The following is a 27980-nucleotide window of genomic DNA, read 5'->3' on the forward strand; positions in this document are numbered from 1 at the left end:
TTCATTTGTCATTTGTCTGTTTATTGACAGTCATTGTCCTCGTCCCCATCACTGGTGACGTCCATAGAAAGTGTTGCAGTGGCCCTGATGTACAGATCCCATCTGTTGTCAAGTTCTCAATGTTTTGTTTCCTAACTCAACAAAATCACATTTTACACTCAACATATCTGTAAATATTTGTCATATTTTGTTTGATATATTTTGTTTGAAACACAAGGAACTTAGACACCATTGAAATACTGATTAGGATAAATCAAAATGCAAACAATACAAGATAAATCAACAAAGAAACTGGCCTTATATGGCCATTGTCAAACATTAATGCAGAAAAAAATACTCAAGAGACATTTCTTATTTGGCTTCTTGTTGAGTACCGTTTTGTGTTTTCACATTCTTTCAAAGCAAATGTGTACCCAGTACTGCCTTATACACACTTTTGTCTACCTTCCTCTGTGAATGCAGTCCAAAAGGTAGGGCTGATCATGGTTAGATCATTGTCTTGGAATGATTAATAGAGCAAGTACATATGTACTTAAGATAAACTAAAAGCAAATAGTACAACCTTAAACCTGAGTGGGTTAAGTCTTAAGTCACAAGCCAAAACTAACTCTGAGCCAAACTGTTTCTGACCTATTCAAACCAAAGAGTAGCTGAGAGAAATGACAAATGACAATGTGTGGTTTTAGGCCAATGGATGATAGTATTATGAAGATCTGGATACAGGACTCAAAGCTCACATCCATTCAATTCCAAAGAATTGCCCTGCACATAAACTTACTGTGTAAAGTTTACTACTATGAAGACAAATGAAATGATTGCCCCAGAGCGTTTGAATGATGGTGATGTCAGTGATTTTTAAGTTCTCTGCACAATGATAGTTTTACAAATATAAAAAACCCCTTGAAAACAAAAACCGTAACAGAAATTGTTGTAATTTAGTTTGTTTGTCAAAAGTTATAGAGATGTCCCCAAAACAACTACAGTTCTGTGACTGGAATTCCTTAAGCTTTCTAAAAAAAAACTCCCGTAACTTGGTCTCCAAACTTTGGTGCTTGGTCTCAATATGGCACAAGGATTTTACATGGCCTTATACTGTGAATAGTTAGCACCGACTTTGGCCATGGATCATCATCTGGACTAATCCATGAAAATCCAAACTTCAAATAGTCATGGTCATATACAGTTCTTCCTCCTTTTTTTTTTTATCTCTCTCCAGGATCTGTCTCCTCTCCCTGTATATATCCTTTTTACCCCACACATCGCAGAAGTAAGTTAACAAGATGTTTCCGCTTGGTTTGGTTTGGTTTATTTTTTCCTAATGCTGCACCTTCCCTGAAGTCCTCTGGTGCCCCCCCCCCCCCCCCCCCCCCCCAGGGGAGGCATCAACACAATTTGAAAACCACTGCTATAGGTTGATTTTTATATCATTATAATAATTTTATAAATATTTGATACCAAGAGCAGCTATTGGATAAAAGATGGTAACAAGTCTGAGCAGGGTTGCTTTATCTTTGTCTGAGTTGTGTATCCATGATAAGGCCTCATGAGATTCGGTTTTCCTCGAGGGGTGTAATTATTTTCTGTCTCTTCTGCTTGGGAACTAAGCAATAAGAGGTCGTCTCAGGTGCGCGTGTTGTACAGATTAAAGTCGGACACCTACTTTTAAGAACAAGACTATGATTTTGATTCTCAGTCACGTTAAATTCAATTGTCTGATCGGATGACTTTTAAAAACATATAGCTCTCTTCTCAATACACATAAAGCATCATGTCAACACTCCTTGTGCTCTTGTCATGTGAAGCAATCAAATGTGTTTTAAACCACTTTAAGGGAGTCATGGAATTATTCAACTTTTGTTTTGGGAACTTTTGGTTTGTGTATAATTTTGCCCCCGGGGAAGGGACAAAGTAAAACATTGTATCAGGTTTAAACCTGTATATGAAAGTAATGTGTCTTTAAACAAAACATCTCATCCTGCTTTCTTTTACTAGTCAAAGCGTTACTTGTGAAGAATCTGGGCATTAGAAAATGTACACAAAAGGCTTATTTCTGTGCAGTGTGCTTTCAATCATGTAGTGTGACACCTACCCTTCAGCAATGTTTACGTTCATTTCATTAGAAATAACCAAATACAAATAGTTCATCTGTATACTCATTGTCTCAAATGGTTTTGTAGCTCATAAAGAGGCTCCAATATCAGGTTCAGTCTTTTTCATAACTAGCTAAAAACTCCTGGGGAGTTTAAATTGTTGTGTTTGAACTGTATTTCACATTGCTCCCCATAATCCTGCTTTTCTCTGTATTTGTTTATAAGTAACAAATGGGTCCATGGAATCAGTCAGTGAGGATTGTCAAACATATAAGTGCACCTGCTTTTTCATGTTCCTGCAGTTCATCTATTACAAGTGATTGTCTACTACGGTGAATATTTGAAGATGAACAGGAGAAACATCAATGAATCGGTCACACCTCCAAAATCAAACCATGCAGATAGTTATCAAAAGTAAAAAAAAAAAAAAAGAAATATGAGCCATCACATGTGGAGTTAAATGCTAAAATCAGCATGCTTAAATGCTCAAAATGACATGCCTAAAAGCAGTTGTAAACAAGACATTGAGTTAACATTATAACCAATCTTAGTGTAGCATGTTAGCATGCTAACATTTCATTATTAATACCCAACACAAAGAAAAGCTTAGGTTAAAGTAAAATAGATGTAAACCTGATTCCTCTAATAGTTGACTAACCAGGCTTTCTAGGATGGCTTTACATTACATCTGAAAATCATAATGTAATTTAGTTTAAAACAAACATTTGAAACTGTGATGGCTGTGGATTTAAAAAATAAAATGCAGACTTCAGGAAGAGAGTTCTTTGATTTTAGAAAAAGATCTGCATGGCTGGATACTGCTAAGTGTACCTCTATTCTTTGAAAAATGATGTAAGTGAAGTGATCATTTTTACGTTTCAGATAGCTGTAACATGCAAAGTGCAGGTAATGTTCTTGTTTGTTTTGTACATTCAACACAAAGACTTCTTTGCATCTGTCAGTCTGTCGTCATTTGTTTGCAGGCTGGAATGACTGAAGTGCTTTTATGGCTCTGCAGGTAAGAGCAACCTTTGTTCCCTCACTTGTACATGCACGCACACACACACGCGCACACACACACACACACACACGCACACACACACACACCCAATCACACTTTTTGAGTGCTCATCCTAGCTAACAGCTGGTTTGAGTATGAGGGCCCTTGTTGGAACCATCATCCATGACAAAGGGTCACCTCGTCTGGGCCCCACCCCTGCAGACAGGTTCAGCACCTCCCCCTCCTCTGCTTCCTCCTCTTCCTCTTCACCTTCCATGTCCTTCCCTTCCATCCGTCCCAAGCCTCTCAAAGCTCCCAGTCCCAGCATGGATGCTGCTGAAAGTCCAAAGTGTAACAGAGGAGAGCCAGGGAAGCCTCCTCCTCCCCCCATGGTGAAAAGTGGTGCCCCCTGGTGACCCAGATCTCTGGCGTGGCAGGAAGCATAGAGCGGCAAAGACCCCCCGAGGCCTCCAAGAAGAGCAGCTGCAGCACTGGGGATGAAGATGTGAGCACCGCCAACAGGTGGATGTTCAGCTTGCCTCTGGTGCCCGGGGAGGCCTGGCCTGGTCCCCAGACTGCTCCCAGCACCTTGTTCCTGGGCAACAAAGTGCCCGTGGGCCTTGATGTGCTTGCGTAGCGAGCTGGGATCTGTGTAGCGTTTCAGACAGCCTGCCATCTTGCAGTAGTAGGGCTTGTCCACGTAGTGTGTGCGGGTGTGTTTGAAGCGGTCGCTGGAGTTGGAGTACCGTTTGCTGCAGCCCTCATAAGGGCAGATGTAGGGTTTTTCTCCTTGAAAGAAACAAGAAGATTACAGTATAATTACAGTAACAGTCAAATGCTGGTTTGAATTGGTTTCACTGGAGGTGTTAAGGCCTTAGAAAGCACCATTCAATCATATATTGTGTTACAGATATGCATTCCCTGTGCTGGTTGCCACTCTTTTCTCATCTGCACATCTCTAGCTTTCCCATGTTGTTCTTTATCTGAATCTTGAATGAGTTGAGATTGCATAGAAGTGATGGATAAAAAATAAGTCCAGTGCCAAGATTAGGAAAAAAGAGGTTTCGGTATTGAGTCTGTTGATCTTGCTGCCTCTAAACATAGTGTGTGTGTGTGTGTGTGTGTGTGTGTGTGTGTGTGTTACAGTATTACAGTATTTTGTGATCAAATCAAATGCTTGCTTACTTGTAACTTTTCATTTTTCAGGGGAAACTTTTACTGTTAATGTTATGAGAAAGAACAGTGAATATTCATGAGACTTATACTTAGATATGCTCTGTAACTTGCCTCTTCCTCTTCTGGCAGAGAAGCCGGTAAAGGTCGAGAGTACAACAGTTTGATTAGATTAGTATTTTTCCTCAAATTACAACTATTATATCTGTTTGATCACAAATTAATCAAATCACTTAATCACTATTTTTTTAAATCCATATGGGGGTTCATCACTTAAGTGTTTATTGTTACATTTTTTCTTAGTTTCAACGCTCACAGAATTCACTCTGTCATTCATAAACAGGATGAAACCTAGAGAGTCATTTAGTTGAGTTTGAAAACACTTGTCAACCTACTGTATAACGATTCAAATATATGCTTCACCTAAGGGTAAACAGACACCAAACCATGGTGGTGAAACACGAACATACGGCAACTTGTGTTCTTTGCTTGACTTCAATATACCGACTGAAAAGGCAGAAAGCCCGAAACTTCAAGCAGTGACTGTGATGCTTTTGTACGCTGCAAATTAGAGCAACAAAACGTATGAGAGCACAGGGCTGCTGACCATGAAGCCATTTCCAAAATCTAAATCAAATGGATTTATTTCAACATCATGCACTGATGTTTGGCTAAACAGGATTAGTATCACACATAAATCAATTGTCATAGTACAAACTACCATATATCATTGAAAACTGACATTAAAGCCTATGCAGAATGCACATCGGAGACAGTCTTCTGGGCTGTTTACGAAAATACAAAAAAGGGTGCTTTAACCCATCAGTGTGGATAAGAGTTGTGATTGGCTGAAACAGGTCAGATGGAAATCTGCCTGAAAAGGAGAGAGAAAAGGCTAGCTAAATGACCACATGAAACTAGTTCACAGATCGAGCCTGATTTTGCCCAGATTTCTGCCACTGTAACTTTTGCTAAATGTTGCTAAGTGCTGTGCTCATGACAGATTAACGCTGGGCCTTTGTAACATAACAATGAGTAAGGTATTTTTACCTGTTCTTTTGTAATATTAAAAAACAAAGATTAATGTATCATACTGGTTTTGTGTAAAGTGTATCGAAATAACATTTTTTATTAATCCATGATCAAAAAATAAAGATTGATTGATTGATTTAATTTGTTTTGTTCTCAGGCAACTTCTTCCCTTTTTAAGGAAATTATCCCCATACATATAAAGGTATGTCACTTATGTAACAAAGGAGGAAGGAGGATTTTATGCCATCTCCTGATAACTAAGCAGAAATGTCCAAGCAAACACTAAAGATAAGCTTACCGGACTAGTTCACTGTCAACAGGAAGTCTTTGTATTGAATTAAAAAAGTCACTGCACCTTGTGCAACATGTGTTAAAGCGGAAGTGCTGTATAAAGAAACTCTTAGTTGTAAAATGTGTCATAACAATCTTTCAAACCATAAAGAGAAGTTCCAGCTAATGTTGTAATGTCTTTTTTGTAGAAGGGACGGGCATAAAAAAGAGAAATTCAATGTTACTGAAAACAGCACCCCAAATTTGCATGTAAACCATCCCAAACTTTGCATGTAAACAAAGTGTACACAAACTGTAAAAATGCAGTCATAAGGGGAGAGAGAGTCCCATGTACTTTTACACAATGTCAATACACATGTCCTTATTTTCCTGTAAAAGTATGTACCGCAAAAAACACACAGGGTATAATAAACTGTGCATTTTACTACAGCTCAACCCCCTCCTGGGTGTATTTCTCTCAAAAGAAAGTGCATATTGGTCGTAGACTTATATTCTAGTTTTACCAATTGACTGGATGTTGAAGCCATTTTGTATGTTTACTCATATTAATTTTCATTAATATGAGTAAACATTTTTAGTCAACTAAAAAGAAACTTCTCCGAAAAAGAAATTGTTGACTCAAACACAAACCAGCAGGATAATTATTAGGTATTATGACAGAAGCTGGTTTTGAGGAAACGTTTTTTGATGTGAATTTAATTTAAAAGTTTTCCCATGTCCTGTCAGTTAACATTAAGAGTTTGAAACATGTACTGTAGCCAGTCAGTAGGAGGAACTCCAGCTGTTTTGAGTTTACTTTGAGGGAGGTGTTGTGTTGTCCATCTTTTTAAACAGTTAAGTAAACTGGCTAAGTTTACACTTTGAAATACAACGCAGAACGTTGACAGCTGCAGGATTCATTTTCTCTACTTCTGAATCTCACAGCGCCAAACCCATTTAACTGGCTCTTTCAGTTTTGTTCAGGTTTTATTTGATTTTGCTCTGCAGTATATGCATAGAAAAGACCTGAATTGAAAATATCATGCAGGGATGACCTCCTTGATACAAACTTGTTTTGCAAACATAGGGATGATAAGAAAGTCTGGAAAGTGTCATATAGTGTCTAACAGTAAAACAAAACACAGCACATTTTGTATGCCCCTTCAAGGACAAAAACATAAAATAACCATCAATAATAATATCTTATCTTTTTAGCAAAGATCCTAGTTTCGAAAATGCAAAATTGTTCTAAATCAATTATCAACTGCTACATCCATGCTAGCAGCTCTGTTATGAAAATATTTAATATCCCCATCATATCCTTAAAGCTGCCCAGTTTAATATTCTTACACTGTGAACTCACCTGTGTGTGATCGGGTGTGTATTTTCAGGTTCTCCAGACGTGAGAAGCTCTTGTTGCAGGTGGGACAGTGGTGCGGCTTCTCATTAGTGTGAGTACGGATGTGAATCAGCATCTTATACCTAAAAAACATTTTAAAAAATATGTTTGTTTATTCACATATATTCAAGTTGTTGTTTTAAACGTTAAGTCATTTTCACATTATTTGCAAGCAGCCTAGCATCGGTCACGTGACTTTAAAAAAAATGATGTTGGAGAGAAAAGGCCTTGTTTTATGTCAAAACCATTTGTATTTAAGATCTGATTTTGTAGTTACTTAAATTGAAAAAATGAAATCATTGTACTAGATCATGCAGAGAGTTCTGATCTCCTGTATCCATGTGTTGAGGTCCAACACACCTATGGTTAACGTGGGCCAGATATGGTTGTAACACTTTTTTACTTTAGCATTTGTAACTCACTGATATTTTGAGGTAGAGTTCTCAAACTTTTACACAATGTACCCACATGTGTTTACTACAACTGGAATCAATTCAAACCTTGGCAAAAAATACAATAGACATCGTGGTACATGTTCCTTTGTTACAACCCAGTTTTCATCTCTCTGTAGTATCTGCATGCACCTGTTTCTAGCTTTGAAATCCACCATGTGGTTTCAGGGAGGAAGGCAGTAAACACTGATGTGATCATGTTATTGGTCTGTTCAGTCCTGTTTATCTCGTCTCCAGCAGGTGCAAACCGCAGCAGCATGAGTTTTTTTTTTAAGAGGGAGCATATTACTCCCATTCCTTCCTCCCTTCACTGGCTGCCTGTTAGCTATATAATTAATTCATATCCCCTTGTTTGTGTACAAGTCAGTAAATGGTTTGGCTCCCTCCTACATCACAGAACACCTGTCCCCCATATCACACTGTCAGAGAATTATTATCATCTGATCAAAGACTTTGGTCTGTCCAGAGATCCAGGACCAAGTGATAAAAACTATTGAACTTGTTTACCCCCTTCATCCGATTCTCCCCCACTATTGATATTTTTACTATTTAGCTTTTCGACCGGTTTCTCTCATGAAGTATTTATAATTATTCCTATTATATTTATCATAATAATTACTAGTATTACTATTATTATTATTATTATTATTGAAATGACAATCACATTTTATATCCTTCCATCACCTGATTTTCTTTTCTCTTCTATTTCTGTTTGTTTCCTTCTTTTGTTCTTGTTTTCCTTTGGATCCACTGTGTTGTGTGTAAAATGCTATATAAATAAAGTTGATTTAATTTTGATAACTGTTGGTGTTACATTTCCCACCATCCCCTACTTATGTAAAGATACAAACTAAAAGAGAATGAAATGACAAAAGATGAGGAGCTCTGAACCGTAGCCTGGACTGGTCTCACTACACTGACGCCCTCTTCAGGAAGGAACAGGGCAGGCATTTCTTCCTAAGGAGACTCAGACTGTCAGTGAAGGCAAAACACTCCTGAAGACCTTCTACCAGTCTGTCGGGGGGCAGGGGTGCTGCAGCACCTGAATTTCCCCTCTGGGGATCAATAAAGATTTATCTAATTTATCTTATCTTATTACGGAAAAGCCTCACAATAAAACACAAGCATGCTGCAGTTTACAACAACTTGTTGAAAGTCACAGCCGCTCTTGCTATTCTTGTTCAGACTCTGGAACAGCTTGAGCTTCTTGTTAGCATATGTCTGCATTGCATTGCGTTTAATTGGAGCAAGCATCCTCTTTAAGTCTTTAAGTTGTCTTTCTCTTTGCAGATTTGTAGTTTGGGCTTTTGTACTTTATTGGACATGTTTAGTCAGAAGACTACTCAAAGCACTTTTACACTGCAGTTCACACTTACCCAATCACACTCATTCACAAAGTGTCCATCAGTATTAAATAATCCATTCATACATGCTGCCGAAGCAGCTTTTCTTCATTTAAGTTGGTTGTTTTGTTAAAATGAGACAACCAAATAAAATGATTTATTAAGTTTAAAGGAAACAAAGGGATTTGTGTTTACATTCAGTAATGAGAGAGTGAACATTTACCTGGCATTAAAGCCCCTCCCGTTACGAGCACAGCCCTCCCACTGGCAGCAGTACCCAGAATCCTTTTCAGGCTTTACATGGAAGTCGTTGATGTGATCGACCAAGTCCTGCAGCGAGTCGAACAGCAGGTGGCACTGGAGGACAGAGAGAGAGAGGGACACACTGACTGGTTAAATAAGACTACTATTGAATACTGCAGTTTGTTCACAGATGATACATGTTAAAGTGACTTCAATATTTTGAGAGTTTTAATTTCAATAGAAATCTTTCTTTAGTTTTAAAGGTCCCATATTATGCTTTTTCTGGTTTTATATGCTCTTTAGTGTGTTTTCCAAGTGTCCTGTGCCTCAAAAATTCAAAGTCTGCAGAAACGCGGCTTCTCCTACGTCCTCCTGTTAGCTGTAGCATTAGCTGCATGTAACGCTCGGTTCTAGCCCCCCTCGAAACAAATTTGTCAGTCAGACGTCATTGTCAGTGTGAGATCACTGATCTAAGTCCATTGGCTCGTTGTGGCAAGCCCTGCAGCTCATGTTGAAATTTCAGAGACGCGTGCTGAGCAACTGACCAATAACGACAGAGCGGATCGGCAGACCAATCAGAGCAGACTTGGCCCACGTGGGGTCTAACAGTGTGGGCTCAACAGAGTGCAGCTGACAGACTCAGAGCATAGAGAGAGCAAGGAGGAGCAGTACATGAAAACAGACACTTTTTTCGTACTTTAGCTATTGGGAACGTACAAAAGTAGGTACATAGATTAAATATACGAACCCCCCCCAAAAAATGTGAATATCAGAGGAATATCATTAAATGTTAATTTAGAAAATTTGGTTTTTATTGTACTTTCAAGGAGACAAAATAAAAGTAATGTTTAACTATCTTAAAGCAATTTAAATCAGGGCCTTGTTCAATGCTCTAGCTAGTGATGCAAGTGATTATTGCTTTTTATCAATGTTAAAAATGTTTACTCGATTTCCTTTCTCTTTTCCCTGTTAGCTAGTCTTTTTTATATTTACTTACAGGCTTTCAATCCCTCTGTATATTGACTGAGCAGGATGTTCATTTGATAAATTGTTGTATTCTGTGTCATATCATTGTAACTTAAGCCTGATGATGGAAAAATTACCAACATAAGTCCCTTAAGTGTGTACTTTGTTTTTAGAATTATATTCACCTTCATCCATCTGCAGGCCAGCTGACCATCCAATGAGGGCTCTGGTGAAACTTGCTTCTCTCTGTTCTGACCCATGAAGATGGACGAGGGGAAAGTGTATGCTCCCGGTGAGCTCCCAATGGGCAGATAAAAGGGAAAACCCTGCGGTGAAGCTCCGCCCTCTATACCTTGATGACGAGCTGGTTCCTGAAAGGTGGGGAAAAGTTTGAGTAAGTAAGAAGGACTTCTCCGAATCATGTTTAAAATGCCTTAAAATGACAACGTTAACTGCAGCTATCACTATCAAATTTCATTTTTATTAAATCACAAGTTAAAGCTTTTTCCACAAGTTTCACACAACATGTTTAAAGTGAAAAACAGCAATTGTTGATGTTGCTTTACTGTAGGAAAAACTGGACTCACCCATGAGAAGAGATGCTGCTGAGAGCTGGTGCTGCTGTTAAGGGACTCCAGGGGTGAGGAAGGGGAGAGGGAACAGGGGGAGGACGGAGATGGGGACAGAGAGGAGGCATGGCGGGAGGAAGGTGACATGCTGAGGTCCATGGCTGGAGGACTGAAGCAGGACCCGGGTCGTTCTTGAGAAGAAGACAGAGAATCTGCAAGATCAAAATGGGATGATGTAACATGTACAAACTTACAGTTAGTAAACATTGTTTTCACAGCTCTTTGTGCCTCCCTGAACTGCTGAATATATTCAAGGGGCTAATCTTTTTCCAATTACCACCTCCTTTTTGCCACATGTTGAACCAGAAAAACAATTGTTAAGAATTTAGAATGTCTCCATGGTTAGTAGTTCTCAGATGACTCCCTGCTGGGTTGTTCATCTTCAAGAAGTCCCCAGAACAACGGTTTGAAAAACATCTATTGTGTTAAATGCACAAACAGCGGGTGCTTCCAAAATGCAAAGTGCCTACACAATCTGACAGGAGACAGTCCCTTCTATCCAGGCTGTAAACTGTTAGGACCTACTGTTCAGTATAGGCGCGCACACTAGGCAGATATTTGTTCCTACTTTGTCTGATTCATTCAGTGTGGAAGTGGCGTCATTAGCCCGCCTCATGTTATTGACACTCCAACTCAGATGTGATATGCACCATGGCTCAGTAAATAATACAAAACCTCACATGGCATTTAAACAATTTAACAACTTAACATTTGAAAGGCGTGTGTGTTACTCGAACCAGCCGCATCCATCCTCGTTTTTTTTTTTTTTCCATCCTCGTTTGTTTTGATTTGGAAGTGCACGTGAAGTGACGTTTCACATTTAATTTCGCACAGCATTGTGGGTGTTAAAATACAACTCATTACCTGAAAGAATGCATCTAAACCATGCTGCACAAAACCCGGAAGTTAGTATCCATGCTGAAATGTTCAGTCTACTGAGGTGGACCCAAAAAAATGACCACTGAATGACCAAGAGGGTTCAGTCCACTGAAACCCCCGACTGAAAAGTCCGCACTCCGTACTGAACTGTGGCTTTTCGTAAAGGGCCAGCATGTTTCGGATTGGGACAAGCTTATGAACAGACATCACAGTGCACTGCTCTCTATCTCTAACTAAAGGTCAAAGTAGCTCGCCCATCAACAATCTCTCTCCCTTCCCACTATAAATATAAATAAAAGATCATCCATCCAGATCATCACAAGGAAGGGGTTTCCTTAAACAGAATTGAAATGGCTGTGATATAGTATGTGGTGTAAGAAGGGGAAACAGCAAAAATAACCCGGTCCTATACAAATTGGAATCCTGAGGTTGCAAATGACATAATGGGCAATATTTAAACACACATTAGACATTCTGCAGTCTATCGAGCACTTGAGCTGTAAGGTATAAAAATACACAATCTGTTCAGTCTGTAACAGAGGCCAGGTTGTAGGTATATGGTGACTTCATGTCAGTGTCATGCTCTTCCTGTTAAGAGCCATACTGACAAATGCTGGAACAATATATGTCTATTGAAGGAAAGAAGAGAGCTGCCATTCATTGGATTTACAAAATTAAGTTACTGGGATAGTGAGAACACAGAATCCAGATAATCTACTTTTGAATTAGCACTGTGATAGTCTTAAACACATGAACATGCCAGAGAGCAAGGGCAGGAATAGCAGACTCGAAGAACCTTATGTCTGTTGAGAAGAAAACTAAGTTTAGTTTTCCTGGTTACCTGGGGAGGAGGGAGGAGATGGAAAGGTTGTGCATATCAGGTGTGGCCGATTGGTGCCAAGAGGGGCACAGATAGAAGAAGGATAAGCCCTCTTTCCTAATCTCAACAGACCATCTGAGCGTCGTGAGGGAAGCTTTAAGTCCAGCGGCTCGTCCAGGGACAGCATGGCTGCTGGTTGCTCTGGTCCACCTGAGGAGAGAGAAACACCATGCGGTCAAGTTGCCATAAATACCAATTCATATTCATGCACATGGTCTCTTTACTACCTTTGTGATCTGTTTTAGGTCTCCACCAAATAATGAGGGAAACATATGGATCTTATTCTGCTATAGGCTGGTGACATTTCAAATGGGATAATTAGAGCAGTGAGTCTGTTATGGCGATTTAAACCAACACAATGACACTTAGCCCTTCATAAGTTTGAGGGCAACTTCATTTCCTTTGTCACCAAACATGTCACCCAGCACCGAAATTCTCCCATAGGTGGGTAAAACAGTCTGCCATAGACATCAATGTAAAGTTACATCTGAAGTGTCATTATGTGAGAAAAAAAAACCTTTCCAATGGACAATTTTTTTTTTTTTTACATTTTTCTGACAGCTGAATGTAATTTTACTTGTTTGCTATTCTGAAGATCAGTTTGGCTTCTGAGTTATGTTTAAAAATTCCAGCAAAATGAGTCACAACAATAGACAGATACCATTAAAACATGATTCAAACATTGTGGTTTATAGACTAAATGAACCACAGGAAGCCTTTGTAGATGCAATGCTGACAGAAGGAATAACAGAGTGGCTGCTTGATTTGAGCTTCAGATTGTTGAACAAGGGAATACAACAAACTTCAAATTCAGATTGTACATTAATTTAAGCTTACATTCATGCCCAACTTTTTCTCAATGTTTTCTAAAACCATTCAGTTGTCCACGAGATTCATCCTTTTTTTTTGTAAATGTTACTTGTTGCTCAGTCCATGAGGGAAAAAAAATGTCTGAAAAGCATTATAATGTGGGTTTGTTATTGGGATCCTCTACATTTATGTGGTTGTGCTTCACCGACAGCCTGTACAAGAGTTTTCAGTTGTTTTCCACCCATCGTCGTATGACACTCTGTTTGAGGCATGAGCTAAAAACACACACTTTTCGGTGACTAAACTCATGTGTTCTTGTTTGAATGGATGACTCAAGACCCAGATATCTGCTTCAAAGGAAAAACATCTTACTGGAGTGAACCCTATAGGCATAAACTCCCCTGTGAAGTGGACCAAACATGCTCGAAGCATGTACGCACATTCGTTTCCCGTACAACTGCTCCACACTCACTGTTACACAACCTCTACATCTGTGAGAAGGGTGATTTAATCTCTCTAATATCCTCACAGCTTAAAGTCACTCAAACCTTTAAAGGAGCAATATGTAACTATGACACTTAACGTTTAAAATGGTTACTGTAGTACCAATTTCAAAGCACTGACGAGAGCTGTCTCCCCCCCGCCCCCTCCTCCCCAGAGCCGATGTGCACACAGGTTTTCATGTCGCGGACACTGAAGCTTCAGTGTTTAGCCAGCTCTGCATTATTCTTGAAACCTTTCTGCGCTCTAACCCTGCTTCATTTTTTCAAAAGCATCTACAATATTTATCCTTGTTTTACCACTTTTCCGGGTCGTTGAGCTTATTAAAAAAATGCAAAGGCTTTTAGGTCGGGTGGAATCAGTTATATCTGAACCAGTTTGCTTGTCTGCTTTCATCGCCGCAACACCTGTTGGTCTGCCATTTGCCTGGCAAAACCGAGGGGCATCCAAAACAGCAGAGTGAAGGTGCCTTAAAACCACCTACTTCTGCATTTGGTCTGTAATGCTGTAATGCTCCTACTTGAACATTAATTGTAAAGCCCAAGGCGTGTTTCTCTGATTGTTTTTAAAACCTGTTCCTTCCCGTTCTAGTTTTTATGCTATGCTAAAATGCCGATCGTCTCCTGGTTGTATAGCGTCATCCGACTCTCTGCAAAAAAACAAAATACAAACGTTTACCAAAAACTCCTATTACTTCAGCAGGGAACACATCCGCCTTGCAGTCTTTTCACATTTGACTTGAAATCTTACACCAGTACCAGATTTTTTTCCGTATGTTTTTCTAGCCAGTTCTTTTATATAAAGCCAGGATTCGCCTCCACTGTAACTCCTAAATGGTACCAGACGTGGGTAGCATGTAGATTTGTGACATAACAGCAAAACCTTCCTTGTGTGTCTCTCCTATATGGCTCTTTAATGATAGCTGGCAGTAAGTGCATTCTTAATTTACTTTCACTGGCTGGATTTCCAAACACAGTCTGGGACTCAAACTGGCGACTTTCCAGCTACATGTACACCTCTTTAACTTCTAAACTTGCTGTCACCACAAATTCTTCCACAATCACCGACAGGATCCCCCGACATAATATGAGGCAGAGGCTAAACCACAATGAAGTCAGTGTTTAGGTCCTTCTGTAGGCCTGCCAGCTACCTCACCACACTGGTTTCTCATTCCACAGCAACCTCGCTCAATTCTCTCCACACACACTAGTATTTGGAGGTATTGTGTCGGCACGCACACACAGGACCATATGTATCCAGGCACGCAAGCAGACTGAAGTCACACCAGCGAGCATGCTCATATCTCATAACAACACGTGAGCCCCCACCCCCAGCAGCTCCTCCCCCTCTTTTCCCTCAATGACCTGCGATTGGGCAGCAGGCCCGGGCCCTCTTATGGATCCCCTACTGCCTAGCAAAACACAAACTTTGACTATTCACACGCTTGCACACAAAACCATGCACTTCGGCACAATTGCATGCAAATACTGGCACATAGTGTTAATTGTAAACACATGTAAAACTTAGTTAGCACACACACACACACACACACACACACACACACATACTTTTGTGGACCATGTTACAATAGTGCATAAGCTAGACCCTTACCCTCACCCCCCTCCTAACCCCCACTGCTGCCCTACATTTTATTATCTAAACCTCAAAAACAACTTTTAACATGCTGCCTTTTACAGCAATAAACTGCAGAAATGTTCTCACATATCAGTACATGCTTAAATATACAAGCACGAACCTCAGGTCACAATTGATTCAAACAAATTATGCAGAAGCTTAACACTTTGCACACAAGTGAATGAAGATTACACAACGGCAGACATAGTTATACTGATGCCTCGTTGTATATACTTGATAATAAACATTTCTCACACAAAGATAAAATAACACCATCACACAAGCATTATGCACCTCAAGAACCTCACACTTAGGGTGTATTCATAACATGTGTAAGAATTAGTTGGAACAGACACAGAAGGTTTTGTTTCCTGGATACAGGACCCTAACCCGCAACCTCGGTCTCAGAACCCATTGGCTCGATATAGCCTCTGGGATCAACAACTTTTTCGGGAATGAGATGCAAAAAATGGCCGAGACATCTTTTCCATGCATTGCCGTTGTTAAGAGTCCAGCAAGCAAACTGAACCGTGAGGCTGTAGTTGGAGAAAACCCATTAACTAAGATCATTCAAACTAGATAGTTGTCAGATAACTATGATGTTTTCTACACAAAAAGCAAAACACTATGAGATACTTGGACTACCAATGAAAAGCAGGACACTTCACTTCTGTCATACAGACACCCAAAACCTTAGCCACCACCGCTTTAAACCATCATTTGAACTAAAGCTCCTTTGTGACACAGTACTATGTCTTAAAATATTCTGATAGAACCATACACTAAATCTTTTTCAAACAGTTTTATGTTGAACTGACAGGTTGGATGCCCCCTGGGTGTTACGTACGTATATTAACAAACATGAGACACTTTCCCACTCTCATGAGAAACCTTTGCTTCCGCAGTGCCCTGAACTGGCCTATCCCTACCCTCCCTGTTAAACGTTTTTTTCTTTAACCCCCCACCCCCCCACCACCCCCGTACTTCCCTCCCTCTCACTCCTTCCTGTGGTTTTCCTCTCCCAGTCCTCCAACTGAGCATACCTCTCCTGTTCTCCTCCCCTCCCTTCTGCCCTCTGCACCTCCCACTCCTTTTTCTTCTCTCACATTTTTTACTCCCAAGTATTTTTTGGACTCCATTTTTTTTTTTTTTGTTCTTTTTTTTTTTATTATATATTTTGTCGTAGCAGAAACTCTGAACTTTACAAGTTCATCTTGACTTGAGGGTAAATCACTTCCTCCTGTACGGATGTTATTACACATAAAGCTTTTAATAAAATCCTCATTATTCTCCTCCTCCTCCTCTCTCTTTTCTGGAAGTGAGAAATGTGACCAATGAGACAAAATCTCAAGAGTCTCAAAGCACGAGCTTGATCGGTCGATGAACTCTGTTTTTAAAAGTTGGTTATTAATGGGCTTTTGGAAGAAGAGTAATTTATTTCAGTGGGAGGGAGGAACGATTGAAGATGTTTTTTAGGGGTTACATCTTTTGATCTTTCCATCCCACGTCCTTATAAGGTATTACGCAATGCTGCTGCAACAGTGAGGGTGACAGGAGGGTTTGTTATTCCTGACTTGGAGGCATACAGAGACAGAAGGAGACAGACTGAATTTGAAGGCTGAACTGTTGATATTGACACCTCTTTATGGCAAAAAGTAGGGGATATTTATATGAACAAAAAAAAGAGAAAGTGGCTTAAGTTGACCAGAGAGGAGTCCCCTGAGGACATGCAGTAGGTGGGGAAGCATGGCGCGAACAGTAGGTGGTTCCTCTTATCACATACTGTGGTTAACTGGAGACTACACGGAAAACATTCTGCCATTCTTGGAGGCAAAACATTTTTATATAAGGAAGGCAAATTCAAGTTCCACTTTTCTCATTGACCTCCGAGATCCTTTCAGATTACAAAAAGTGTTTTTGTTTAGGCCCGAGCCTTCATAGATCATCCAAAACAGTATAATGACAATATCATGTTTCAAAATCACAAAAACAAAACCACCGACACTGCAGTTAGGTGGTTTCTGCTTTCACAGCAGGGAAGGGAAGTTTACCGTCAGTGTTCACAGCTTGTGAGCGTTGAACCGCAGTTTGATCATGTCAGCTCTCAGTGATCTCACTGCCAGCATTGAGTAGAGAGGAGAGTGAATTTCTCACAGGACGAGGAAAAATACAACACACGTACAGACAGAAAGTGAGCAGGCAATGGAAAACATTTTAAAGGAAAAAAGTGCAAGAGAAGAAAAGAGGGGAGGACTGAAATTGTGGGAGGTAGATATGGGCTCCCACCCTTTTCTCTCCTCACACTTTTCCCATTATTTCTCTCAGTATTATGCTCTCTCTCTCTCTCTCTCTCTCTCTTTCTGTCTCGGTAGCGCTAAGTGATGCAACTCTTCAGTGCAAGTCTGCAATAGCCACTGGTTGAGCATGCAGTGTATTTCACATTGACACTGGCGTCTTTACCATTTAGGAGGGGAGTGGTGGTGGCTCTGGTGTGAGGAGGAGGGGGGATTAAACTCTCAAGACAGGGTTTATTGAGTTTTTCTCAAAAGATCATTTTTTGTAAAGTAAGTTTTGCATAACTTTAAGACTCGAGTCTTTTTTAACAGCGTTTTCATCAAATCGGATTGACTTTTTACAGTTCAAATCTAAGGCTATCAAACGATACATCTGTCAATTGCTGAATTTCAATAGGCATGATTACTGCTTATTCTGTGAAATACAGTGTAAATATGTAAGAGTAGATGTCCAAAATGACTTATCTGTTTCATACAGGTCCTGTATGTGTGAAGCCAGTCAGCAACATAACTGGTCACAATATGCCAAACTGAGGACGTCCCTTAGACTCAAGTCTAACACATGTTGACTGGCCTGCATTCAGTTGCCAGCCATATCACAAGCCCTGTAGTTAATGTGACTCCGATATGAAAGTAAAATGAGCAAATTAAAGCACGGCAGAAGCATTACTTTGGTTCAGAGCTTCACACAAACACACACGTTCATACATTACATGACTTAAGTTTAGTGTAAACAAAAAGGAAACACCTAATTGTTGATGCATGTTGTGCTGAAAGGAACATTTTAGATTGGTGGAAAGGTAATAGATTAAAAGTAATATTTCCTGTGAAGTCAAAACTTTTTGACTCCAAACTCTTCAAATACCAAGGCTTGGTCAGTGGCCTAACAAAATATGATGCTGATCTCACTCAGCTTGGCATGTGCATAACTCAGCGATCAAGCTAGCTATGAAGTATAAGCTTGCTGGCAATCATTTTATATTTTACGTCTCTCAGGCCAACAGCATAACACCTTTGATAACACCTGATTGCAAAACTATTGCAGTCAGGAAGTGTACAGTGACAAACGTACTTGGTTATGTTGAAGAAAAAGATCATAACTTGGGTTGAATTAAGAACTTAAATATATACACTGGATAAGTGAGAACGGGCTGCTAGAATATGTCTAGTATAAGTTAATTCATAATGTTGGAGTTGTAAAACAGAGACATGTAGAGCAGTCAAACTACAGTATCGTACATATGGCAGCTTGATAGAAATTGGTGAAGAATTACACATCATTATATAAACTACTCTTATTAACACATGAAGCTGGAGTCAAATAGAATAAAAAACAGAAACAGAGGCCATATATTTGATTCAGATGGGAGTGAGATCAGTGATGCAGTGGGGCTGTAATAAAGGAGAAAGCAAACTCATCCCACTTTATCCCCTTGTAGCTCAAAAGTGAACTTAACCATGTATAGTCATGACACACAAACCTCAAGCTGAGACCATTTTGGTGCAGGTTTGTATGGATCATGTTCCTCCCTGGATACCTGTAGTGGCTGCTTCCTTCATGGAGAGTTGTAAGAGTTTTCAAATGTCCTACTTTTGATCTTTTCCAACAGTCATACACTACAATGAGCACAACTACTTTACATTCACTTATAAACAAAAGCAAAACCAATCTAAAGCTGCACTTATCAATATTGAAATTGAAATTCCTGCAAAGTCATACTATGTACAAAGGTTTGCTTGTCTAGAAAAACCTACAGAGATTTATGATCTAACTCTACACATCCTTTTCAAGACCTTCAAGACTCTTCTAAATAAAGAGAGTGGATACTGAACTTGACCTCAAGGCCAAAGTTGATGATGTATTCAGTGGTTTGTCAACTTCTGTTTTCAGCTTGAATTTTAGAAATTCCTTTGTTGCTCGTCTTTTTAGGTGCATTTAATTAAAAATCTGACCATATTCAACAACTTCAACATCCTGTTGTATTGAAAACTAGCAAACAAGTGACCAGTGGCAGGTTTAAAGTTTTATCATACGGCTAATATGGCTATGATTCTGAGATTTGACTGTTTAAAGGGAACCAAGAAGAAGAAGATTTTTCATTAGAAAACACTACTTACATCAATACGAGATAAAATCGGAAAAGAGAGAAGAGATACAGCTTTGTCAACAGGTGGCGCGAAAATCAAAGCAAACCCAAAGTTCATCGCAAGAGCTTTCAAATAGGTGAAAGCTTTTTATTCCCTGTAATTAATGGCAGCGGCTTCAAGGTGTATTACTGCCACCAACCTGACTGGAGACAAAGGCGCAAACATTTGGATTATATTTGGATATAATATCAGTTAAGTGGGATAAAAAACAGTCAAAGTGTAGTTGCGTCCTCGAGTTTTTTCTCGTTCAATACCCTCACTCATAACCACCAACCATAGTCCCTTGCACCACCATCCCAGGAAGCAGGAGAAGGCCAACACAGAAACCCCTCCACTTCTCTGCTCTGCCTTTCCTCCGGGAAAATTCTCACCATCAGCCGAGCAACAGATCCCTCCCCCCAGCACTCATCCTATCCACCACTGCCCTCCGAGGAGCGGAGGAAAGAGAACGAAAGATGGAGAAGAGGACAGGGGAAAGGTCCAGAGATGATGAAAAAGAAAAAGTGCATGTTGTGTTGAAAATATGAAGACAGGCAGACAGACATAGATAAGAAACAATGAAAATGGAAGACAGTAAAGGGGATGAAATGCTAAATGGAAAAGAAAGAAAGAAAGAAAGACAGAAAGACTGAGGGAGAGAAGTGTTTTTATCTTTTCAAACAAGACATAAAAGTCATAGAAAAGTCTGAAACCAAACAATCATTCCTTTTTTATTTCTCTAGATGTTATTTTCCTTATTTTCCTTGTTTTGTCTTTTATTTTTTTCTTTCTTTTCCTCCATCCCTCTCTCATTCCCTCAGCTCAGCCATCCAGACCTAAAACACACAAACACATGCGCCTCACATTCCTTAGTGCAGAGCAGATTCACCCAATTTGTTTCCACTGTGTGTGTATGTGTGTGTGTGTGTGTATGTGTGTGTGTGTGTGTGTGTGTGTGTGTGTGTGTGTGTGTGTGTGTGTGTGTGTGTGTGCGCGCGCGTGTGTGTGTGTGTGTGTGTGTGTGTGTGTGTGTGTGTGTGTGTGTGTGTGTGCGTGTGTGTGTGTGTGTGTGTGCCAAGCCAGTAAATAATAACCAACCCCAGCTGTACTGTAGGCTGTTCCTCTCATTCTCGATGGGGAAACGTAGAAGGAGAGAAAGAGAAAAGGCTCCATGAAATAACAAAGTAATGAGGTAGAAAAATGTCCACCGAGAGTAAAGCAGGAAGAATTAAAGAAACTGACATTATGAGTCCTTTGGAGGACCGATCAAGGCTTCTCCAAGAAGGAGCTAAATGCAATATGAAAAGTAAGCCCATGCAGTTTCTACTGATTTCCACAAGGATCTTTAGAGTCAGAAGACCATCTGTATGCTTTGCCATCCGTCTAGCTAGCATTTTAACATACAAACAAGTTGCTACAAATATAAGTGAATGCAACAGTTTCTTTCTCAATTCCTTAAAGCAACCAATCATTTACTTACTCATTCCTTACAATGGGGAAAAGTTAGCTTTGCGGCTACAGCGGTACACCAGCTAGCAGTCCTGTATTGCTAGCAGATATGCATGAGATATGTGGAATAAAAAAAATGATTGCCAACTCCGACAGTAGTTCATACTTTCTGTTAAAAACAAGAACAGTACAAGAATATAGATTAGGGTGTCAATGTGTCTGAGTGTACCGCAAGTGATAGCATAACATCGCAGATTAGCAATTGCTAAGCCCATTTTTAGTCATTAATTGAACTATAGGCTTACCTGAACACGAGTTAATTTAGCAATGGGAAAACATTTTAAGAATAGTGAATTTGGAGCGAGACATTGACATATGCGTTGAATGTTTAATACTTAGTGAAGAGCATCCAAGGAGTTGTAGATTCTACTGAACTAGTTTTGATTTTTGATTGATCAGAAAGATCCTTTGTCCATTGACAGTTAGGCTACATCTTTAAACATTGCGATATCCCATAACATATTCTGTTTAGTGTTTATTTCATCAATTTTGTACATTTCTCACTGTCTTATGAGCCACAGGGCACAGAAGAATTCCATCCTGACTCTTTGCCCATCTGCCATGGCTCTTGATCCCTCTTTTCACTCATTATTCCCTTCCTTGCCAAGACATCTTTTCTTCTTTTTCCATTTTTCCCTCTTCTTCTATGCTCATGTTTAGAAAAAAAAAATGCTTTTTTGTGGAGGCCAGCATTTCGTTTACCTCCTTCCTCAAACACTAGCTAAAATGAAAAAGAGCAAGAGGCAGCTTGTGGGAGGGACGGAGGTCAGTGGGAGAGGAGAATTAGAAGGGGGGAGAGAGGGAGCGATGGAGGGGGGATGTGGGTAGGTGGGGTTTGCGGAATTTGGTCTATGTTTGGTTTGGAAGTGAAGGCCCCGGCACTGGGCTCTCAGGAGGATAATGGAAAAGAAAGGGAGAAGAAAGGGAGGTTTATGGATGTGTGTTCCCTCACAGGTGGTCTGCACATACTGACGGGGGGCCTTTTATGTGTTAGAAAGAGTATGCCTGCATGTCTGAATATTTATTGGATTGTGTCAGCAAGCATGTGTGCACTTTTGTGTTTGTTTACAGATGTTGGAGAAGATGCATGCAAGCTTTAAGCATGCAAGAATCAAAGACCGAAGACAGAGAGAGGAGGTGAATAAGACATTCCTAAGATGGAGGAGGAGGGGGGGATGCAGGGAGCCAGTGCTTAGTTAGTGGTTAGAAACTAAGAGGAGAAAAATGAATGTCTGGTCCAGGGCTGGGCCCAAACACGAGACCACAACACGCCAACGAGCCAAGCGAGAAGGAGCGGAAAGCGAGAGGAGAAAATAAAGTCAAAAAGAGTTATATGGTAGAAAAAGAGGAGAATCAGGAGAGGCCTCCTTCTCCACCACCACTTCCCACCCTCTAGTCTCCTACGAGGCCTCCTGACTCCTGCCTCGGCTGCAGGGGAGAAAACGGGGGAGTGGTGCTTTTATAGCTGAGCTGAACCCGCTCAACCCATCATGTGTAAACAGCAGGCAGAGTATGGAGACAACAGAGGGCTGAGGGCAGCAGCCACACAGGGGGCTGAAGGGGAATGATGGAGGAGGAAGAGGAGAGTCATTGCACGTCTCCCTCCACTCATGGTTCCACAATAGCTCCCTTACCTTTCATACTTTATATTCTTCCTTCCAGAATTTCTTAACTTTCTTTGGCAACTCAATTTGTTTGTTGTCCATTTTCAAAATCTTTGCAATTTTTTTGTTAATTTTTCATCAAACCACTGTTTGATCTTTCTTTCTTTTTTACTTTCTTTTTTTCTTTTCTTTTTTTCTTTCAATGTCTTTCTTACTTTCTTCTTTTCATTATCCCTTTAGGCATATGTAGGCTATATCACCATTCTTTCTGGCATGATTTTACCTCTTTTAACTTTTCCCTGTTTAAACACGTTTCATTTTTTAATTGCATCTGTTAGTACTAATCTAACCATTCTTTTCATCCGTCTTTGCTTTAATTTCTTTTCATCTTAATTTCTCTTTTTCTTTCACATACTTAGATTTATTTCTGCCTCTCAGAGAGATGACATGAAGGCACTGGCATTGTTTGGCACCATTAAACCTCCTACCAATGACAACCGTTCCTAATTCTATTCCCTTACTATAACTTTTTGTTCACTTCAATATTTCTTCACTCTGAATTTCTTTGCTTTTCTCTACCTCCAATGTACTGCTAATCTTTCTTACCTACTATGCTGTATATTATGTACGTCTTTTTAATCATTTTTATGTACCTTGACTTTATCTCGCTCTCCCCCTCTCTCTCTCTCTCTCTCTCTCTCTCACACACACACACACACACACACACACACACACACACACACACACACACACACACACACACACACACGCACACACACAGAGTCATATATGCCATACATATGAACAACTCTCCCACCCTGCTGCAGACAGTGTGGGTGGAAGTGGGCTGTAAGACAGACGCACCCAACAACAACAGGAAAGGAGTTTGTTCGGCTCCGGGTCCAATCTTTGGAGAACAGCATGATGCAACTAAGCTGCAACCTGCAGCCTCCGCACAAAAAACCTCACATCTTCAAAACCCCTCCACCCTGACCACCGTGACGAATCTCAGAAAACTAAGAAAGGGGTTTGAGTGGAGCTGACGCACTCATCGGCTCTCTTCCCTTAACCTGCCCTTCCTTTTGGGTCCCGCTAGATTTTTTGTTGAAATAAAAGCATGAAATTATTTTCAGCTGAAGTGGGAGTTTTTGTAATGTGGAGGTGTGATGATCAGATAGTGATAGGAAGGATACGGAGTCATGGTCAGTGATAGTCTGAGTGGTCTAATCAGGGTTGAGGACTTTGTAGATTTGATGAACAAACACTGCTGCAATAAAAAACTACAGTTAAAGATCTCATCCCCTCCATGTTTCAACTGATTGTTTGTATCATGTGTCATGGGAGTGTGTGCTGTGTAAACTGTTTGTCACTGTCACCTTTTTTTTACATGCACACAAGTCATAGAAATTGGTAAGGTGACAAACTTTGACACTAAGGGTCACCACTTTTGATCCACACAGGATAACAAATTTTACGAAGAGTCCATTGATGCCAAAGAGAGATCCTAATCCTTCACCTGAACAACAAAATAGTTGCTTCTCAAATTACCCAATGTGGGCATTTTGCTTAACTGGCACCAACAGAATGATGACACATTAGCAATGTTTTTATTTATTTTTTTGGAGGGGGCGGGGTTATAGCATTATTCAGTGGAGTCTTAAGTCTTGATTTGAGACTTGGTCTTGGTGGCCAGCTTTGAGGACAACAGCCTCTAGGGTGCACAAACCAACCGCTGGACCAATCGGCACCCCGGCAGTGTGTATTTTTAAGGAGTAACTATATCTTTTACCAAAATCACTGCAACCAACGATACCCTTTGCAGTAAAAGTCAACGTTTTGCACATCTATCTGCCATATGACTTTCAAAGCACAAATTATCCATCAACCGATGGTCCTCCAAACATTTTAGAGGCCTACAGAACCCAACCAACTGTCTCCTCAACCAAATTTCACAACTTTCTGTAATCCAGCAATTCTTGTGTACAATAAAGTTAAACATCATGTTTTCGGTGAAAACAGGCTCTTCACCAGCCTCAAGAGTGTGTGATTTTTAACATCAACTACAAGAACAAATCATTTGCCATTAAACACTGTCACTGGAATCTTTGCCTTTTAGTTTCTTTAAAGCAACAGAACACTATAGAAAATATCACTTATACCATATGTTCTAATTTCTCCTTGCAAATATTTTGAAAGAGATCTTAATTCAATCTAGGGGAAACATTAACTCATGCATTTACAGGGTGTCCATAATAAGCAGGTGCTTTTCTTCATTTACTGTGGAACTGCTCTTTTGTTTCTCCTTTATGGAAAGAAGTTGTCAAAACTATTGGAGAGTGAATGCATAAATCACTGCCAGAATATCCCCATTTGTGCTCATTCCTTCTGCCAGGTCCCACCAAAAATTCAGACTTGCATTGGCAGACCTGATGGCACTCCAAGAATTGCTCTCCAACATCAGGGAAACATGTCTGTTTCTGCATAATGACTGAATGATTTTTTTAAAAGTCTGGTCTTGAAAGATTATAATGTAATAATGTTTCAATAATTAACACATTTGAGGTCCTACCTTTATTTATTTTGGGGGTTGCTTACATTACTTTGGTATGTTCCCAACTATTTTTCCTAGGGCCAGTGCCAATCACAATAACGTTAACTGTTAGTGAGTAACAGTGGACCCAGGCTAGAGCCTTGTTGAGCTCCATATAGAGAGCTGAAGATAAAAGACGAATTAAGGATTGTTTCATCTGATTCTAAAGAATACTCATAATGAAAAATAACTTGCAGTTGACTTGTGCCAACTTGATATAGCAGTCATTCACACAAGGAGATTTCACTGTCATTTACTTTTAGTAAGTTGCCTTAATCACTTGATTTAATTTTTACATACAGCTAAAATTAGCAGTTGTAGGCCTATATGTATAAATTGCCTTATTACTTTATTTCAATGTCTATGATTGTCATATTATATGAGATTTTATATGTTATGTTTAAAACAAAAAACAAACATGTTTTATCTGAATAACATTTGTTGAGTGATTTAACATTTTATTTCTACGACAAACTGACAACTATGAAGATCAGACACTTTCATTTTGTGTTGTTTTGGCACCCATTGTGGACAAAGTGGTAAAGCATATCTCTTTGCTAATCTTGTTCTGTACATTTGCCAGTACAGAGTTACTGACAAAAATCCCACCTGGCCTTCTTTAAAAGATCAATCATATCACTTATAGCCTGCTATTTGCTTTTAAAAAAATAAAAAATAAAACAAATAAAAAAGGCTGTTTTTTCCACTGCGTAAATTGTCCCCTCCGACACCGACCCGGCTCTTAGCATTTACAGACATTAAATAACCTGTATAGTAGTCAATCGTGTAGCTGATGGTCTTGTTTGCTTTTGAGGCTCATAAGGTATGCATCACTATTAATTTCAGTCAGCTTCATAACCAGCTTAAAACTCGTCACATTGGCTTCAAACCAGTGCCAGGAGAAACACAAGGGATTAATAAAAAAAATATATATTTTTTTTAAAGATAAAAAAACAAGCCACAAAGCCAGATTTACCTTAAAACAGCCTGTAGACACTGAAACAGCCTCCTCTTCTCCCTGAAGTTTTTCTGATGGTGCTCCTGAGCCTCCAATTCAACACACACAAATCAATCGAGTTTGACTAGCGTGTCCCGTACCATATTCGATTAAGTTATCGGTTGTCTGGTTTCAAAATAAAGAAATAAATCTCTATTTAGGAAGAAAATCCTCCCACAGGGGATCGTTCAAGAGGAGCGGTCACTTTTCAGAACCAAAAACCTTGTCCTCTGATAATTAGTTTTCTCTTCAAATGAAAGAGACGTTAGCTGAGAAGAGGTACAGGAAAGTGTCATTCAAATCGTGACGATTTTATCTGCGATGTGAAGGTCAAATCCGCCGCAAAGATATAATCGCTCCCTTTGAGGTGCATCGCCCAGTTGCGACGCTGGTCTACTGAACTTCCAGAGAGGAGGGGAGAGACTAGAGAGAGAGAGAGAGAGAGAGAGAGAGAGAGAAGGGAGGTGCGTGGAGAGACTTTTGTGGGAGTGGAAAGGATAGCGAGAAATGCCAGAGTTCCTGCTTTCTCCGCCAGCTGTTGACTCTCACGATAGTTAGTGTTGTGCTGTGCTGTGTGTGTGTGTGTGTGTGTGTGTGTGTGTGTGTGTGTTCGCGTGCGTGCGTGCGTGCGCGCGCATATGTGTGGGTGAAAAACTAAAAGTCTCTCAAATTGCATATTTGGCATGCGAAATCATTTATTTTGCAAAGCATTGCAAGAAGAAATGAGAAACGAATACCATGATGTTTATGTATTGTTTAGGCTACGCCAATATTAAGTATGTTTTCAGACAAATAGTATCATCCTGCTTCTTCAAATCAGTCAAATGTACAAGGGCACGTAATTGGGAAGGGAAAGTGGAGATTTGTTACCACCAATGCTGAGTTTACTTTAAGCAAAATGGGCAAAGGCCTCATCTTGCTATTTGCATGTGGCCTACTTTTACTTTGAATACCATACAATTAATGTCCGAAAAATACTTTTGGTCCTTAAAAATGAGATAAAAGTTTATTCTGGTTTGGTTCTTTCTCAGAGTTTGGCTTTCAGGTAGCTTCATCCACCACTGGAAAAGTCGAAGGATCACAGCTACTGGTGTTGTATTTACTTTTAGCTGAACAGCTGCTCTTCAACTATTTTCAAACTAACCTGAACTCCCTTTTTATTTAGAAAGTGCACTAAGGTCCCAATATCTGCATCCGCATCCACATCCGCTCTTGCGCCCCTTGCGTTCTGCATAAGGGTTGCTAGACCGTATGGGTGTCCCAATTCTCTAAGTTGTTCTCCAGGGGTTCCCTCTTGCAGGCTTAGTGCACCCCTCCAGCAAGTGTGTATCGCACCTCACTTCACTTAGGGCTATACCTAGAAATCCTCTCATGTTGTGGCATTTCAAACAGCTAACTAAAAATTGAGCAAAACGGTTGTTACTGGGCTGATCCGACAGCGAAGCTGAGAAAAGAGACGATGGAGAATATTTTTTTTTAAGTGAAAGTGAGAATTGTTTTTTTTTTTTATCAGGAATTGATAAAAATCTTTAAAAGTATGAGCTTACGTGAAGCTGC

At 39.9% G+C, this 27980-nt stretch overlaps 1 protein-coding gene across 1 annotated transcript; it reads right to left on the minus strand.

Moving 5' to 3' along the window:
- Window positions 1-26833, minus strand: LOC132987435 (zinc finger protein GLIS2-like). Its single transcript, XM_061054504.1, has 7 exons — window positions 26403-26833; window positions 12318-12506; window positions 10556-10749; window positions 10154-10339; window positions 8983-9116; window positions 6929-7047; window positions 1-3879 (listed from the first exon to the last, which is right to left on the minus strand). The coding sequence occupies exons 2-7, from the start codon at window positions 12481-12483 to the stop codon at window positions 3224-3226; spliced, it is 1455 nt and encodes a 484-aa protein (XP_060910487.1). The 5' UTR covers window positions 12484-12506; window positions 26403-26833; the 3' UTR covers window positions 1-3223.
- Between the last annotated feature and the right edge of the window lie 1147 nt (window positions 26834-27980).

The sequence above is a fragment of the Labrus mixtus genome, chromosome 2 (genome assembly GCF_963584025.1).
Source record: "Labrus mixtus chromosome 2, fLabMix1.1, whole genome shotgun sequence".
In the NCBI taxonomy this organism is placed as follows: Eukaryota; Metazoa; Chordata; class Actinopteri; order Labriformes; family Labridae; genus Labrus; species Labrus mixtus.

What these genes read in the sequence shown, in the direction of transcription:
- LOC132987435 (XM_061054504.1), bottom strand. Translation starts at nt 12,483, where the DNA reads ATGCTGTCCCTGGACGAGCCGCTGGACTTAAAGCTTCCCTCACGACGC. An exon ending in TGGCCTGCAGATGGATGAAG is followed by an intron (nt 9,117 to 10,153) that starts GTGAATATAATT and finishes TCTGTCCTCCAG; the next exon opens with TGCCACCTGCTGTTCGACTC. An exon ending in GGGAGGGGCTTTAATGCCAG is followed by an intron (nt 7,048 to 8,982) that starts GTAAATGTTCAC and finishes AATGTTTTTTAG; the next exon opens with GTATAAGATGCTGATTCACA.